The 14,700-nt window shown below is 57.9% G+C and overlaps 2 protein-coding genes and 1 non-coding gene across 3 annotated transcripts; all 3 read left to right on the top strand.

Moving 5' to 3' along the window:
- Positions 1-1,013: 1,013 nt before the first annotated feature.
- Positions 1,014-4,382, top strand: BSND (barttin CLCNK type accessory subunit beta). The gene is made up of 4 exons (XM_085067506.1): positions 1,014-1,339; positions 2,368-2,447; positions 2,787-3,029; positions 3,640-4,382. The coding sequence occupies exons 1-4, from the start codon at positions 1,163-1,165 to the stop codon at positions 3,923-3,925; spliced, it is 786 nt and encodes a 261-aa protein (XP_084923632.1). The 5' UTR covers positions 1,014-1,162; the 3' UTR covers positions 3,926-4,382.
- Positions 4,383-6,288: 1,906 nt separating this feature from the next.
- On the top strand, positions 6,289-6,359 carry TRNAG-CCC (transfer RNA glycine (anticodon CCC)). The gene has a single exon. It is a non-coding gene; the product is annotated as a tRNA-Gly (tRNA).
- Positions 6,360-7,867: 1,508 nt separating this feature from the next.
- On the top strand, positions 7,868-12,481 carry PCSK9 (proprotein convertase subtilisin/kexin type 9). Its single transcript, XM_085067505.1, has 12 exons — positions 7,868-8,499; positions 8,573-8,758; positions 8,864-8,987; positions 9,185-9,318; positions 9,660-9,801; positions 9,876-10,072; positions 10,185-10,368; positions 10,676-10,846; positions 11,092-11,240; positions 11,352-11,517; positions 11,764-11,945; positions 12,174-12,481. The coding sequence occupies exons 1-12, from the start codon at positions 8,377-8,379 to the stop codon at positions 12,339-12,341; spliced, it is 1,926 nt and encodes a 641-aa protein (XP_084923631.1). The 5' UTR covers positions 7,868-8,376; the 3' UTR covers positions 12,342-12,481.
- The last annotated feature ends 2,219 nt before the right edge of the window (positions 12,482-14,700 follow it).

The raw sequence follows: 14,700 nt of genomic DNA, 5'->3' as shown, positions 1-14,700 counted from the left end.
TTCTCTGCCTTCCCAATGCCCCTTCCAGCCCTATCTCCATCCTTTCCACCTTGCTGCCCTGCACACTGACTTCCCATGCCTCACTTCATTTGGTGTGAGATGCTCAGTGGGTCTTGCATGTGGTCAGAGCATCCAAGTGCACTTGGCATTTCCAGCAGCTTCCTATAAAATAAAAGCCATCCCAAGTGGCAGAGCCTCCTCCCTCCCTGCCCACCACGGATGGGTGTGCAGCCTTGCCCAGAGGAAAGGCCAGCTGTGGCAGGGTCTGCTGCCAATTCCTCCATCCCACTGAAATAATGGGCTGCCTGAGGAGCCACGGCCACGTTTAACATATTGTTTATAACAGAATTATTTCTCATAAGCCAGGTGTATCAAGGGAATAAAACGAGGGAATGAATCAAGGGAATAAAACAAATGCTGTCTGGCTGTCAGATGTGTGGTGGGAAGGAGACACCTTTTAACACCTCAACTCCAACTTAAGTGAACACAGGGCACAGGGATATTCTGTCCTCACTATCCCTGAGTAGATCAAACCCACTCCATCCTTTCTTGGCTTTAGTCCCCCTTTCACAGCCCTCTTGCTGCCCAGTGAGGCAGCCTTAACACTCAGAGCAGGGCAGGGTCTGTTCCAAACCCACTGGCCTCCAAAAGACCCCAGAGCACTCCCTCTTTTCCTGTAGCAGCCCCGCAGCCCCTGGGAACATGCTGGGCCCTGGCATCCCCCTTATCTGGGGCTCTGCCAGCTCTGGTTTATGACCAAGTCCAGCTCCAGTGCCCAGGGCTGGGAAAATCCCAACAAGACCAGCTGGTTTCCGGGTCTCCATCCCTGCTGCCGTGCCCCCTCTGTCTCCCTGTCCCCTCCCCAGGCGTGGGGTCCGGCTGCGTGGCCGCAGGGAAGGTTACCCGGACACGTGCCGGGCGGCTCCACTGGAGTGTGAACAGCGGGTCAGTGTTTGCATTCATTACAAACCCATTAAAAACTGGCTGGCTCAGCCCTGGGCAGGACCAGCTCAACGTGCGGCTGATCCTCAGCTCCTGGCAGCCTCCGGAGAGAGAAACCACTCCTTGCCTTACCCTGCAGGTGTCTCAGCAGGCAGCAGCCGAGGGTGAACCGGCAGGAGCTTCCCGGCACCTCTCCTCCTGCCTCTCCCACCCGGAGCCCATGGCAGAGGAGAAGACCTTTCGCTATGGCTTCATCATCCTGGGTTTCTTCCTGGTCATGACGGGGATGTTCATCATGAGCGTGGAAAAGCCCCATATCTACATCACCTTCTGTGTCCTAGGTGTCCTGCTGGTAGTTGTGGGCATCACCTGGAGCATGTGCCAGTGCTATCCAAAGGTAGGATCCTTCCCGCTGCTGAGCACTTTGAGGGGCTTGAGGGCTCAGCTGGATTTGGGGGGCTTTGGCTGCTGTGGATGTGTAGCCTCAGGCTGTGCCTCCGTTTCCCAGGGGAAGCCAGCTGCAGCAATCTGGAGGGGGAATTGTTGGTTTGGGGAGAATTGTGTCCTGCTGATGCCATCAGGATGTGGCTCCTCTCCTTCACCCCCTGCCCACCCCTCAGCCCTGGGCTTTGCTTTCAAGCAGGCAGCAGGGAATAATCCCAAGGAAGTAAATTGTGTTCTTCTCTCCCATGCAGCCCTTTCCTTGGGGTCTGGGGCTTGGCAGGCTCCCAGGACTTGCAAGAAGGGACTGCCATGGCCATGGGGGTCGGAGGGTCCCACTTCCCCCTGAGCCCAGCCCTCTCCTGCCAGTCTCCTTGGCAGAGGGCACTGCTGGCACGGAGGGCAGCCACACGTCCCTGCCCTGGGAAACGGGGCTGGCAGAAAAGGGTTTTTTCCAAGGAAAGGACGTCTGTAGGACTGATCTGCGCTCTGCTGGGTGGCCTGTCAACAACTTGGCTGCCCTCCAAAATGTGGGGAAGTGACCTCAGGACCTGGGAGCAGCTGGGATCTTTGAAAGCAGCTGTGTTCTCTGGGACTGGGGTGAAAGAGAAAGCAGCTCCCCTCAAAGCTGAGCCCCAGTGAGATGTGGCTTTGCTGCTGTGCTTGAGGCGCAAGAACTGGGGCATCCTCGGTGTTGTTCCTGATCACTGCCCTCCCACGTGGGTCTTGTGACTTGCTCTGGGCTTGGGGATGTGTGTGACTCCACTGGGGGAAAGGCACTGTGAGCAGGGCTGTGGTGAATTCATTCATTCCTTATTGATTTCCCTCAAAAAAGCCCATTTCCAACAAGACATCCACATACAGAGGGAAAAGACCCTAAACCCAGCTGAAGGCACACTCTGACCCTGTCACCACTAAGGAGGGCAGAGGGTCCTTGTGATGCCCAGTGCAGCCCCTGGGCTCTGCCTTTCTTTTCCCCCACAGATAACTTTCATCCCTGCGGATCTGGAGGCCAAGCAGTTTCTGGACCACAAACCCATGATTCTGCCGCAGAAGGACACCTGGTGAGTCCCAGAACAGGGTAATGTGTGTGCCCTGAGGGCAGTGTCTGAGACTGGGGACAATTGCAGCACAAAATGCCAAGCAGGGATGAGGCTGGGAGAGGCAAAGGCTGTCTGAGCCTCCCCAGGGCTGAGCTTGAGTGATGCTGGGGGATGCAGAGCATCCAGTGATGCTCCTGCAGGTTCCCCTGGCTCTGCTGCTCCTGTGGCCACTGATGTGGCCTTGGTGGCCTCTAAAGCCACTCCCTCAGGTGATGGAGCCCTGTGTGCATGTGCCTGAGCATCTCCTGGCTCCATGGGGTCCAAGTCCTGCTGAACACCCTGTCATCCTTTTGCCCGCAGCTTGATTGCCCCCTGCCCCAACCAGGAGGCCACCAGCAGCTACGAGAAGAGCCTGCCATCCTATGAGCAGATCCAGAGGCAGGCAGTCAGCTCGGCTCCATTCCTACCCAGTGCACAGCCCAGATCCCGCAGCTGCTCCCAGTCAGCCGTGCAGGCCAAAGCTGAGATCCACCGGGAGCTGGGGGCTGCTGCAGATCCTCTCCAAGATCTGGCACCTCGGCTGGAAGCAGCAGCAGGCAGCTGGTATGTGATGCCTGTGGGATGTGGGGTGAAAATGGGGCTGGTCAGACCCCAGGATAGGGGGAGGGAGAGGATGCAGAGGGGTCTTTGCTGCTCTCACAGCACTGAGCCCCCAGACCCTTGGCCCCACTGGAGCCTGGATGGTGTCTCAACCCATGGGGTGTCTCTGCACCAAATTGTTTCCCAGGAAGAAATTTACATGGCCTTTGGTTGTAATTTGCATTTTCAGCTTTGCATTTTTGCTTTTATTTCATTTTATCGATATAAACTGTGTCCCTCACAAGAACAACCCCAAAGCTCCTGGTCAGACACTGATAGAAATGAGATGCCCAGTATGTGACCCTCAAACCAGATGCCACATGAGATACCCAAGCATTGGTTTGGGAGGTCCCAAAGGGCTCTGCAGGTGATGGGGGTCACTCTGCAGGCTCGGGGCATAGGACTTGAGCACCTGGGGCTGGGACAGGGACCTCCCAGGGGGCTCCAGCAACCCAGCAAGGGGACTGGTGATGCTGGGGTGCTGGCTGAGCAGCGCTCCAGCAGCCACCAGCTCCAGGGGGAACTCCTGCTGCTCCAGGGCAGCTCCTGCCCAGGTGTGACTCTGTCCCCACAGCCCTGCCCGGCCGGCCCCGGGGGATGCCCCGCTGGCATCCCTGCTGGAGGAGATGGACACACCATCGCTGGAGGGCTCCGTGCCCGGCAGCCCCACGCCACAGAGCCGGACCCTGCCCTCTGCTGCCCGCTCTGGCCGCACCCCGAGCAGCCCCCCGGAGCGGGGAGAGCACCCCGGATCCCCCCGGCAAGGCGCTGGGGAGGAGGATGACCTCTACTACGGGCTGCGGGAGGAGCCGGATGCTCTGCTCAAGGACAGCGATGGCCTTTTTGAGCCTGAAAACTGATTGCCCGGAGGGAATGGCCTCTTGGCGTGGACTCATGTCTTGGAGGGGACACACAGGTCACAGCCTGGAGGAAAGGGGACTGTCCCCGGAAGTGCAGTGGCTCCAGGCTCCTGCTTGTCCCTGTGCCATGCTGCATCCCTTGTTCACACTCAGGATGCTGTCATTGTCCCCAGACCCAAAGGGGCTACACCAACCTCCTGAATCAACAGAATATGGGACAAAGCTCCCTCACCCAAGCCCTTTGTGTGGGCACAAGCAAGCTGGGTTGGGCAGGATCTGGGCTAAATACTGTGCTTGGGAAGGGAAAGGATTGGCTGTGCTGTTTGGAACAGATCAGGTTTAGGTAGGAAAAGATGTACTCAGTGCAGGTGGCTTTTATGAGGCAGAGATGTCCTCAAGGTCTTTTTCCCACTTCTCCAAACTGCTGAAATTAAAATTAGATCCCGAGTCTCCTGCAGCAGGCAGCCTTCATATCTCCAGGTTGGGAAGGGGTGATGGAGGTGACAGGCCGTGTTGTCCCCTATGTCCTGCACAGGGACCAACTTCCAGCACCTTTGGGGGCAGAGGGAGGAGGACTCAGCTGAGGCAAACCCCTGGTGATGGCACTTGAGGTGGTGGCTTTGAACACTGCTGGGTCAGTGTCAGCAGCTGCAGGTGTGTTTGAACGCTGGCACCTGCCACCCCCAAACCTCCTGTGAATAAATGTTTGTTTCAAACCATGTGATGGATCCCAGGCTGGCTTGTCACCACAACAGGAACAACACAGGGGCTCTCCACAGCTTTGTTTCCAGCACACAGAGATGGCAGTGCTGGTGGGAGCCCCAGCCTTTGGCTGCTCAGGACCATGGGGATCTGTGTGGCTGAGCCTCCCCAGGGCAGCTGGGTTTGGATCAAAGCATCAGTGGATCCAGAACAGTCCCTTGCTGTGTTTTGGGAAAGCTGGGCTGGATGCTGGCTGTGCCCAGCATGGCCCCAGGAGGCTTGGGAGCACATGCCTGCTGACAGAGGAGTGCTTCAGCAAATTCTGTGGAATTGTAGAACTGTGTTGGAAGGGAGTTAAAAAATCCTGCAGTTCCAACCCCCCAAACCCAAAAGTGGGGAAAAGCTGTCCTGAGCACCTGAGCGGGGTGAATCACGAGAGCCCTGGGAGGTTCTTGTGCTCCCTGGCCACCCAGGGAGTGCTTTGTTGGTACAGTGAGAGGAGTGCAAGAAATGGCTGTACCTGAGGGGTCACACCCCTGTGACACCCTGCTGCTGTCACTGCACCCTCACTCACCTTGGTGTCACCAAAGCAGCCAGGGAGAAGGGCAGGGAGCACCTACACACTTGGGGTGTTTATGGCCAACAGGAGGGTGGGGAATGAAGGCTCCAGTGTTGGCTAAACATTGCCACAGGATTGCAAGAGGCTCTCCAGGAGGAAGCAATACCAGATTGATTACACATAATCAGCTCCTGTCTCTCTTTCCCGGGTTGGGGGAGCATGGTGGCTCTGGGAATGTCGTTTGGATGAGGCCACATCTCACTGAGTTTCAGAGGGTGCCTGGGGCAGGATGTCACCCTGTCACTGCTCCTGTGGAGTGAGGGAGTCTGGAAGAGACCTAAATTTTTTTGCCCATAGAACCACAGAATATTTGGGCTTAGAAAGGACCTTAAAAATCATCTTGTTCCACCCCTCTGCAAAGGGCAGGGACACCTTCCTCAAGACCAGGTTTCTCCAAGCCCATCCAGCCTGGCCTTGAATGTCCCCGAGGATGGGACATCCACAGCTTCCCTGGGCAATCCGTGCCGGGGCTTCACAGCCCAAAGTCCCTCTCCAGCTCTCCTGTAGTCTCTGTAATGGAAGAGGCTCTAAGGTCTCTCTGGAGCCCTCTCTTCTCCAGGCTGAACACTCTCCCAGCTTTTCCTCACAGAAGAGGTTCCTACCTCCTGGCTTGCCACTCACTCCCATTTTTGGCAAGAGAAATCTGCTTTTTCAGAAGCATTTCTTCAGGCAGGGGCAAGGGAGAGGCTGACACGGAGCCTGGACCCTCTCCCCCAGGGAATCCTTAATTCAGCTGGATGTGCATCCCCTCACCCCCGGCGCAGCATCCTTGAGCCGAAGGACTGTGCTCCCGCGCCGGCCGAGGTTAAACATTGTGCGAATCGGGACATTCCTGCATGGCATTAAGCGCTGCCAGGTCCGGCTCAGCTTCGGGAGGTGGGGACATCACCCGCCCGCCGCCCACGCGTGTCCCCCACCCTCAGAGACCCCGCAGCTCGGAGCCCACAGAAGGACAGAAGGGACTGACAATGCCACCCGCACGGCCACGCGGGATGAGTGACACCCGGGCGGTTGGTGGCCCGCGGGAGGAGGTGACATCAGCGCACCAGTGGTGTAGTGGTATCATGCAAGATTCCCATTCTTGCGACCCGGGTTCGATTCCCGGCTGGTGCAGCGCGAGTTTGCAGCGTCTCCTCTGACTTGTGGCCCTGTGATGTTGACTAGACACGCAAAAGTCTCCCAAAAATGTTGGAGGAAGCTCCTTTTTACCAACGGGATGCTCGGCGCAGCGCACCCAGCCCTCTGCCCGCACGGCCCAGAGCCTCACCTCTCCCCCTGAGGGACGGCAGAAGGGATTTCGGGACCTTTTCCCCTTGTTGAGATTTTCTCTGACTCGTCCTCTGCCCTCTCACTCCTCCCCCTTCAAGAGAAGCCCCCACTTCACACAGACACAGACGCTGGAAGCCCCTCAGGGTGCCAGGACAGAATCAGATCTCTTCTGAAAAAGGTGCAAATTTTGGGCTATTTCTGAACAATTTTTCAATTAAAAAAAAAAAAAAAGACCTTTCTGCAGGTATCCACTCGTGGAGAGAGCTCCAGAGCTGAGCATCTCTCACATTCCCTACTCAGAAGCCGCGGTGGATGTTCATGACAAGACTTCTGTGGGTTCCTCAGCAGTTCGGGATGCACATGGGGGGACTACCACCACCCCCTCCTCTGTGGAATCCTTCCATCCTTGCCTGGGACACAGCTTGTCCCCTGTGCAAAAATGAAGCGAGCGACTGCAGGGAGAGGGAGACTGTCCCCCTTGAGATGGGGTCCCCCCGTGCTCAGCTGTCCCGGAAACCTCCTGAGACCCCAGTGGTGCTTTGGGGGATTTCGCAGCACTGACAAAGCAGAGCCCAAAATCAGGAGTGAGACTCATCCCCGTGATCAGCGTCCTGAACAGACTCCTTCCAGTGTCACCTCTCTGCAGTGAGTGGGTGACAAGCAGGGTGTGGTGTCCCTCCGGTTACCCAAACCAGAGATCAGGCATCCACCTGATGTCTCATTAAAAAATCAGCATTGTCCATAAAAGCTGTTCACATCCATATTAAATATACACATCCCTATAAACCATGCACATCATTATAAAACACACACACCTATATAAAACATGTATGTCAGTGCAAACCAGACACATAATTATAAAACATGTACATCCGTGTAAATATGTCCATACAAACCACACACACCCTTATAAGACATATATATGCATACAAATCATACACGTAATTATAACATGTAAAATATATGTCCATGCAAACCACACACATTCACACGAAACACACACATCTAGATAGAACACAGAACATACAACCTCTGAGGAGCTTATAAACAACCAGTCAGAACATAAATATATTCCTATTTCCCCGAAAAGCCGGGAGCAGGGACAGGGTTCTCCGGAGGTCACTGGGGATGTGGGGCAGTGTGAGATCCCGATGCTGCGGGAGGGCAGAGGAGGGAAGCGGCCTGGAGACCCACGGGAAAGCGCCGATATCATCCCGCAGAAAAGGGCATTTGCGATGTGTGACGACTCTGTAAAAAATGCCCAAACAGGATTAGAGGATTTCATGGGAATTTATTCCTGGAGCGAGGCAGTAGGAGGCACATTAAAGCTCTCAGCCCTTTCTGAAAACAGTCCTTGAGCTGCTGTGATTTGCTCTCCAGAGCCCCCAGCGATCCGCCGGGACTCGGGGTGAGCAGCGACCCCATTTGCCCTCTCCCCGCCGCCCCGCCGCCCCCTCCCGCGGCCCCGTTAATGCTTAACCCGCCCGTGGGGGCTGCTGGGGCTGGCGGCCGTGCAGTGATCCCCGCCCCGCCGCGCTCAGCCCCGGCGCGACGGGCAGAGCCTTGGCCGCCGCTGCACCGGGAGCTGCGCGGGTGAGCTGCGGGAGCTCGGATCCGCGGGTGCGCTCCGGGAGCTCGGATCCGCGGGTGCGCTGTGGGCCGTCGGCTCCGCCGGTGCTCTCCGGCTCCTGAGCTCCGCGGGCGCGCACCGAGCCCTCGGCTCCGCTCCAGCTGCCCGGCCCCGCTCCAGCCCCAGGACTGCTCTCCGGCCCCTCGGCGGTCGCGCAGGGGGTCCCTGCCTTCGCTGTCCCCGCGGCGTTGACGGTCCCGGCGTCTCCTTGCGTTTCCGTCGGGCCGCGTGATGTCCCCGCGGGCGCTGCCGCTGGTGCTGTCGCTGGTGCTGGCCCTGGGAGCGGCCGAGGGGGGGGAAGCCGCCGTCGGGGCAGCCTCCCCTGGAGCCGCTGCCTTCCATCGCGCCGCCAAGGTGAGGAGCTTGGGGTTGGGGGAAACCCCCGCGCCCGTGCTGTGTCCCCAGCCCGGTGCTCGTGTCCCCGCAGGCGTCGTGGCGGCTGCCGGGGCGCTACGTGGTGATGCTGCGGGCAGGCGGCGAGGCTGAGGTGCGAGGCACGGCCAGGCGGCTGCAGGCTCGGGCGGCTCGGCGGGGACACCTGGCCGAGCTGCTGCACTTCTTCCACCTCCTGCCCGCCTTCCTGGTGAGGATGAGCAGCGACGTCCTGGACACGGTATGTGGAGCGGGGGCAGGGGCTGCGGGGGGCACTGGTGGGGGTCTCAGCCCCAGCTTTGGGGGGAAACCGGAGCTTTGTCACCACGCTGTGTCCTCCCCGCAGGCGCTGAAGCTGCCGCACGTGAAGTACATTGAGGAGGACGCCTATGTCTTTGCCCAGAGCATTCCCTGGAACCTGGGCAGGATTGTGCCACCTCAGCACAGCTCGGGCGCCTACAGCCCTCCCAGTAAGCGCTGCGGTGTGTGACGAGGCCACCACGGGGGTCTGGGGAAGGCTCAGGTCCCCTCTGTTTAACTTGAAGGGATGAGGATATCCCTCTGCCCCATGGTGCTGCTGGTCTGGAGCTGCATTTTGGGACCATCCCAGGGGGCCTGTGCTGAGCGTGATTTGGGTTACCTTTTCGCCCTGCTGCATCCCTGGCAGATAAAGGTGACCTAGTGGAGATTTACCTGCTGGACACCAGCGTGCAGAGCACTCACCGGGAGATCGAGGGCAGGGTGACTGTGACCGGCTTCGAGAGCATCCCCGAGGAGGATGGCACCCATTTCCACAGGCAGGTGAGCCCCGAGGTGCTGCATCCTGCCCAGAGCACACCCCTGCATCCACCAAATCCTGGCCAGGGTGGTGGGGCTTTCCAAGACAGGGAGACACTCGGCTTGGAGCAAAAGGCTGGGCAGGACATGCAGCAGCAGCGGCTGTGGTCCTGGGGGATGTTGGGATCACCCTCAAGGTGATACGGCTGAGTGGGGCAGGGCTTCTTTCTGGGAAAAGTGTTCTAGGGTGACACGGGTGTGTGTCAGGTGAGAGGGAATCAAGCTGGGAAGGATGCTGTGGGATTGCAAACCTGCTCTGATGCAGTGGGTTGGGGCATGAAACTGCGGTGCCTGTGCTGTCCCAGGCCAGCAAGTGTGACAGCCACGGGACACACGTGGCCGGGGTGCTGAGCGGGCGCGACGGCGGCGTGGCCACGGGAGCCAAGATCCGCAGCCTCCGTGTGCTGAACTGCCAGGGGAAGGGCACCGTCAGCGGGACCCTCACGGGTGAGTGACCCCGTGCCCCGGAGAGGAGCAGGATCCCTTCCGGAGCCTCTGCGATAGTGTCTTGTCCCTCCCAGCCCTGGAGTTCATCAAGAGGACGCTGGAGGCTCAGCCCTACGCGCCGCTGGTGCTGCTGCTGCCCCTGGCCGGTGCTCACAGCCCCGCGCTGAACGCGGGGTGCCGGCGGATGGCACGGATGGGAGTGGCGGTGGTGGCTGCTGCCGGCAACTACAAGGACGATGCCTGCCTGTACTCGCCCGCATCCGAGCCGGAGGTAGGGTCTGGGGGGTGTCCCCTGAGCCTTGGGTGCCACCTCATCCCTTCCAGCTGCGGGTTGGGCTGGGGCTGGCCGTGCCATGCCGCCCGGGCTCCCCTGTCACTGCCAGGTCATCACGGTCGGTGCCACCGACAGCGAGGACCAACCTGCCTCCATCGGCACCCTGGGCACCAACTTCGGCCGCTGCGTGGACCTGTTTGCCCCGGGGGACGACATCATCGGCGCCTCCAGCGACTGCAGCACGTGTTTCACAGCGCAGAGCGGGACGTCGCAGGCGGCAGCGCATGTGGCAGGCGAGTTGTGCTTCGAGGGGCAAGGAGGGCTGGCCCTCCCCTTGCCGGTGCTGGCACAGGGCATCAGGAATGTGCATCAGCTCAGGAATGCCTGAGCTGGGGGCATTTTCGTGTGCCGCGATGGTTTTGGCAGGTTTGCCCCATTTGGGTGCCACAGCCTGCACAGCGCTCCGGCATGCCGTGCGTGAGGGCGATGGGCTGCAGAGATGCCTTCTGCGGGCTCTCTGGAGCCCATGCTGCCCATGGGAGAGGGTGTAGGTGGCTGTGTCCCCCCTGGTTCTCACAGCAGCCTCCCGGGCCCTTGCAGGCATCGCTGCCGTTCTGCTCAGCGCTGAGCCCCGGCTGAGCCTCACCGAGCTCCGGCAGCACCTGCTGCACTTCTCTGCCAAGAATGTCATGGACACCGCGTGGTTCCCGGAGGAGCAGCGGCTCCAGACACCCAACAACGTGGCTGGGCTGCCCGCTCGGCTGGGAACAGGTAAGGACCTCAGTGCCTGCTGGGTGCTCGGCGGAGCTCTGCCCGTAGCGGGGAAGAAGCGAAGGGGTGAAAGCACAGTGTGCGGGCAGAGCATGTTCCCCTCGAGCTGGCTGAGCCTGGGTGCAGCTGGATGGGGGAGATGGAGAGCCTCGTCAGTGTCGGGTGACGCTGCTGGTGACACTGCGGGTGACACTGCGGGTGACACTGGGTGTCCCCCCGCCGCTGACGCCCTGGCCCCCTTGCAGAGGAGCAGCTGCTCTGCCGCTCGGTGTGGTCGGCTCGCTCGGGGCTCATCCCGCACGCCACGGCCGTGGCTCGCTGTGCCCGCACCGAGGAGATGCTCAGCTGCTCCAGCTTCTCCCGCAGCGGCAGCAGGCTCGGGGAGCACATGGAGGTGAGCAGAGCGGGCAGAGGCAGAGGTGCTGCCCTGGAGTGCCCGCTGGCCTCCGAGGGGTGTCCCCAGCTCCCCGAGCACCCTGCTGATGCTGTGCTGTCCCGTCCACAGGACAAGGATGGGCAGAAGGAGTGCGTGGCCCACAACGCTTTCCATGGCCAGGGGGTTTATGCCATCGCCAGGTGCTGCACATGGCCCAGGGCTGAGTGTTGGATCAACAGGAGCTCCCCGGCAGACGAAGGGGCTGAGTGCTCCCCACGGGACCATGTGCTGACTGGTAACACTCAACACTCTGGGCTACAGACCTCTGAGCCTGATGGACAAGGGTGTTTCTTCCAGAAAAGCTCTGGGATCTGGGGGTAAAAGGGTGGCTGTGAGTGCTGGGGTGACAGGGAAGGGGTACATGTGCTGTGTGCACAGAGTGTGGAAGGCTCAGGGCTCTCTTGGGACATCCTCAGCACCTGTGTGTGCACTGGGATGCTGCCATGGCTCCCAGTGCCAACATCCCCTCTCCCTCTGGCAGGCTGCAGTTTCCACTCCCCGTCCCTGGGGCTGGGTGCTGGTGGCAGGCCTGTGCTGGGGCTGGGGAGGGGACCCAGCCGCTGTGCCAGCAGGACAGAGGGGATGGCACACGCCCTGTGCTGCCCTGCTGCCAGCCTTGAGTGTCAGCTGAAGGAGCACATGGCCCTGGAATCTGAGGAGAAGGTAGGGATGGGATGCGCTCTTCTGTCTGTATGTTCCTCTGCCACCCTGATGGGTTTGGGTTGGCTTCAGTCCGTTGTGGCTGTCCCAGCTCCAGCCTTGACTGGTGTCCCCACCTGCAATGGGACACCCCACCCAGCTGGGTGCCACCAGTCACCTTCCCCTGAACTCTGGGGACATTGGGGACGGCTCTTTGCTGACCTGTGTGCCTTGACTTCTCCTCCCCGTTAGGTGACGGTGTCCTGTGACGATGGCTGGACCCTGACGGGCTGTAACGCCCTTCCCCAGAGCCCTGGCCACATGGGAGCCTACGCCCTGCACAACTCCTGTGTAGCAGCCACTGTCCCTGGTGGCAGCTCGGCCGTGGCCATCGCCATTTGCTGCAGGAGCCGGCAGTAGGGATGGGCTGAGCCAGGGAGGCCATTCCTGTGGCACAGCAGGGATGGATGCTTTGCTGGACTGCTGTGTCCCTGGCTCAGTGCCTTTCCGGGGATTCCAGCATGATCCATGCTCCGACAGGTGGCTGCTGTGATCTCCACGCTTGGTGCTGGTGGGGATTGAACTCCTCTCCTCCTCACACACAGCAGGACCAGGATCCAGGGGGGCTCTGCAACAGCTCTCCAAGCAGCCCCTGTGTAGCTGAAGCTCTGCCCTGTAACCAGAGTCATCCCAGCATCCTTTCCCTGCCATGCACTGGGTTTTCCTATAAACACCTCAACTGTGCAAAGCACGGTGGTGCCACCCAACCTACAACAAACCCATCACCTTTTTAAAGAAAAAAATATTGTGAGGATTGCTCCTTCCTTTCCTGGTTAGTTGCTCATTAGTTGTCAGCTAATGCTGCTTAGTACCTGGAAAATCCTAGTTTAGCCATTTTTGGGCAGTTGTATAATTGCCTACTCTATTCCTAGGAGATTTCTTTACTTTTGAGTCAAGTGTAAGGGCTGTAGTTTAAACAGCCTGCTTGGTTAATTAGATTTTTATCTGCATTGCTACAGTCAGCTACTGCTTTGTTAGTGCTTTTTTTGTTGTTAAGTCAAAGTTAATGATCTGCTGGTGTTATGTGTTAAGAGTTTCAGGTCTTCCCAGGACACACAGAAATGTAGGAGGCTGTAATTCCTTTAAAAAATAGAACAAAGAAAAAGATTTCATAGCACCTTAGTTTTTACATTTGTACCTTAAATATTTATTTGGAGTTTTATAAATAAGTATTTTATAAATGCCTTTTTAAAATAAAATTCATAGACCAGTGCTGATTGTCTGCCTTCATGTACATCCCCCTGGGGAAATGGTCTGGAAGATGGAAGTGGGACACATCCAGCATGGATTCTGCTCTCCCAAAAGATCTCAGCTTTGTTAGTGAGCAAGCCATGGGCCTCCTCCTTGGATCTGATCCCTGCCTGGGGTCCAAGGTGCTCCTGGATGACAGTGGCACCTTTGGAGGTTGGCACAGACAGCACAGGCACCCTTGCTCCCAGCTGGGCAGAGCTCTGTGTTCTTCACACACATGCAAGACCAGAAGTTTGTTTTAACAACAGTGGTGCAGGGCAAGAGTTCCTAGTTATGGAAACAAACACCACCCAGCTTTGGGGAATGTGCCCTTGAACTCGTGTTGCTGCTGTTACTTGGGAAGTGTTGGAGCCCCGGGAAGGAGACAAAGCTTGGCTCAGAGAGATGCCCACAGCAGGGAAAGACTGAGAACACCAGAAGCCACCAAAGCTGGGTCTCACTCTTCTCTCAGTGTTTAGCAGCCTCCTGGTACTACAATATATACTTTTTGTGGTGTTATCTGAGGATAGATGAAAAAGAAACGCATCTTGATACCACAAGCACCAGGTTAACCTGTCAAACTTGGCTGGGTTGGCTGTTTTTCCCCATCCAAAAGCTCCCTGCAGCTCTGTTAGTCTGGCTTTAATTGGCGAGAGAAGACAAACCCAGCACAAAGCACCGCTTTGAGAGGTTGAAACTAATTCTAACTTGTTAACTAAAGCTGGCAAGAGCCCAACCCTAATCTAAACATGTAATTACATAACATGGACTTAATTACAGCCCATAATTTCATCAGCTGGAACCTGAATTTTGTACAAAGCGGCAGAAAAGAAAAAGGGATATCAGCCTGAAAGCTCCTGGACAGCTCTGATACAGAGGGTGATTTTGCAGCAGACTCCTCAGGCTGTCACCTCTCAAAACACACATCAGGATTTCAGCTCTGCTGCCTTCCCTGCGAGAGGGGAGGATCCAGCACAAGGTGTGAGCATTTTCTATGCCTGATAAGCCAGACAGAGCTTCCCCAGCTCACTTCAAGCCTTCATAAGCATGGTGGAAGGAAACAATATTAAAAGATTAGCCCTTGCTTTGTGCCTTGTACGTGGGTAGGCAGAAAAGCCTCTCATGTTCAGGAGAGCAGCACTGATCTCAGGGACGCTGATCCCAGTCCTGGCAGCAGTTTGCAATGCCCAGACCATGCTCTCAGGACCACCAGTGGAGAGCAGTCAGGATGGAAAAGTGAAAGGTGTCATCCTTAGAGCAGGGGACAAAGGAGCAGCACACCAGAGTGGGGATGGCAGCCCTGGCTGGAGCTCCTGATCCCAAATAAGTGAGAGGGGAACACCAGCTCCATGTGCACCTCTCTGCTCCTCACCCCCATAGGAGGCTGGATGAATTCACACCCAGATCACCCACAAATCTTGGATCTGACACACAAAATCTGCTCTAATCCACCTCTGTGAGCAGGGCCAGGGTAAATCACTGCTGAGGT

The sequence above is a fragment of the Lichenostomus cassidix genome, chromosome 8 (genome assembly GCF_008360975.1).
Source record: "Lichenostomus cassidix isolate B80296 chromosome 8, HeHo_3.0, whole genome shotgun sequence".
Taxonomy (NCBI): domain Eukaryota; kingdom Metazoa; phylum Chordata; class Aves; order Passeriformes; family Meliphagidae; genus Lichenostomus; species Lichenostomus cassidix.
This window is presented reverse-complemented; position numbering and strand designations above follow the sequence as displayed.

Bases quoted from the DNA above. Each gene is read 5' to 3' on its own strand.
- BSND (XM_085067506.1), top strand. From the start codon at position 1,163: ATGGCAGAGGAGAAGACCTTTCGCTATGGCTTCATCATCCTGGGTTTC. The intron at 2,448-2,786 runs GTGAGTCCCAGA...TTTTGCCCGCAG, and splicing joins CTGCCGCAGAAGGACACCTG to CTTGATTGCCCCCTGCCCCA. The intron at 3,030-3,639 runs GTATGTGATGCC...CTGTCCCCACAG, and splicing joins GAAGCAGCAGCAGGCAGCTG to CCCTGCCCGGCCGGCCCCGG.
- PCSK9 (XM_085067505.1), top strand. From the start codon at position 8,377: ATGTCCCCGCGGGCGCTGCCGCTGGTGCTGTCGCTGGTGCTGGCCCTG. The intron at 8,988-9,184 runs GTAAGCGCTGCG...CATCCCTGGCAG, and splicing joins GGGCGCCTACAGCCCTCCCA to ATAAAGGTGACCTAGTGGAG. The intron at 11,518-11,763 runs GTAACACTCAAC...TCCCTCTGGCAG, and splicing joins ACGGGACCATGTGCTGACTG to GCTGCAGTTTCCACTCCCCG.